At 61.9% G+C, this 856-nt stretch overlaps 1 protein-coding gene across 1 annotated transcript in view; it reads left to right on the forward strand.

Moving 5' to 3' along the window:
• Positions 1-856, forward strand: part of TMEM8A (transmembrane protein 8A) — a 13,281-nt gene that overhangs the window by 8,540 nt on the left and 3,885 nt on the right. The window contains exon 9 of the mRNA XM_010132541.1: positions 51-187. Coding sequence (XP_010130843.1) covers positions 51-187 — 137 coding nt within the window. The remainder of the gene's footprint in view (positions 1-50; positions 188-856) is intronic.

Raw genomic sequence — 856 nt, forward strand, 5'->3', positions numbered from 1 at the left:
AGTGCTCCCTGCGCACGAGGCTGCCCTGAAGGACCGTGCTCTCCTTGCAGCGAATGTAACGCCGCAGAAGCCAAAGTGACCGTGTTTGCATACCTCACCCCCTGCTTCAATGACTGTGGGCCCTACGGACAGTGCAGCCTCCTGAGAAGACACGGCTACCTCTACGCTGGCTGCAGCTGCAAGGCTGGTGAGTGCTTTTTCCTAGGAAGTTTTGCCATCCTCTCCAAGGGGAGGACCCTTCTTCTCGGTGCTGGTGGTTGGGTAGGGGAGCCTGGGGTCTGCCGCAGCAGCCTGGGGTCACAGCGCCTACCCAAAGAGCCCTCAGCACTCAGGGTGGTCTCTTTGGGAGCACCCTGACTTCCCTAAGGGTTGCCGGGCTCTGGGAAGCTCAGAGTGCCTCGGGTGAAATGGGGAATCGGGCTGAGGGCAGCTTTCTGCTGGATGGTCTCTTTGCTTCCAGCTCGGAGTCCCCCAGGGCTGGGAGAGATGCTTCTGAGCATCCCCAGAGAGACCAGGGCGCTGGCAGGGCTGCCCGAGGACGCCTGTGTGGAGCCCGGCCTTTCAGGGCTGTTCGTTAGCTAGAGCCGTGGCAGGGGATGCGACGAGGCTGGGCTGCAGTCCCTGCCCGTGCTTTGCCGTGGTGCTGTCTGCTGCCAAGAGCCAGCCCTTAGTCTCAGAGGTGCCCCTGAAGGAGGAACATCTGGGTCAGCCGCTAATTATCTTAATGGGATGAGAAGCCTGGGCGGGAGTTAGTGGTGTGGGGAAGATGATAGCTCTGCTCGGGCGGGGACGTGTACCTGTCCTCGGCAAGGACGAGGCAGGCTGTGGTTCGCTGCTGCGCTGGGCCTGAGCCAGG

Source organism: Buceros rhinoceros, unplaced genomic scaffold (genome assembly GCF_000710305.1).
Source record: "Buceros rhinoceros silvestris isolate BGI_N320 unplaced genomic scaffold, ASM71030v1 scaffold21533, whole genome shotgun sequence".
In the NCBI taxonomy this organism is placed as follows: Eukaryota; Metazoa; Chordata; class Aves; order Bucerotiformes; family Bucerotidae; genus Buceros; species Buceros rhinoceros.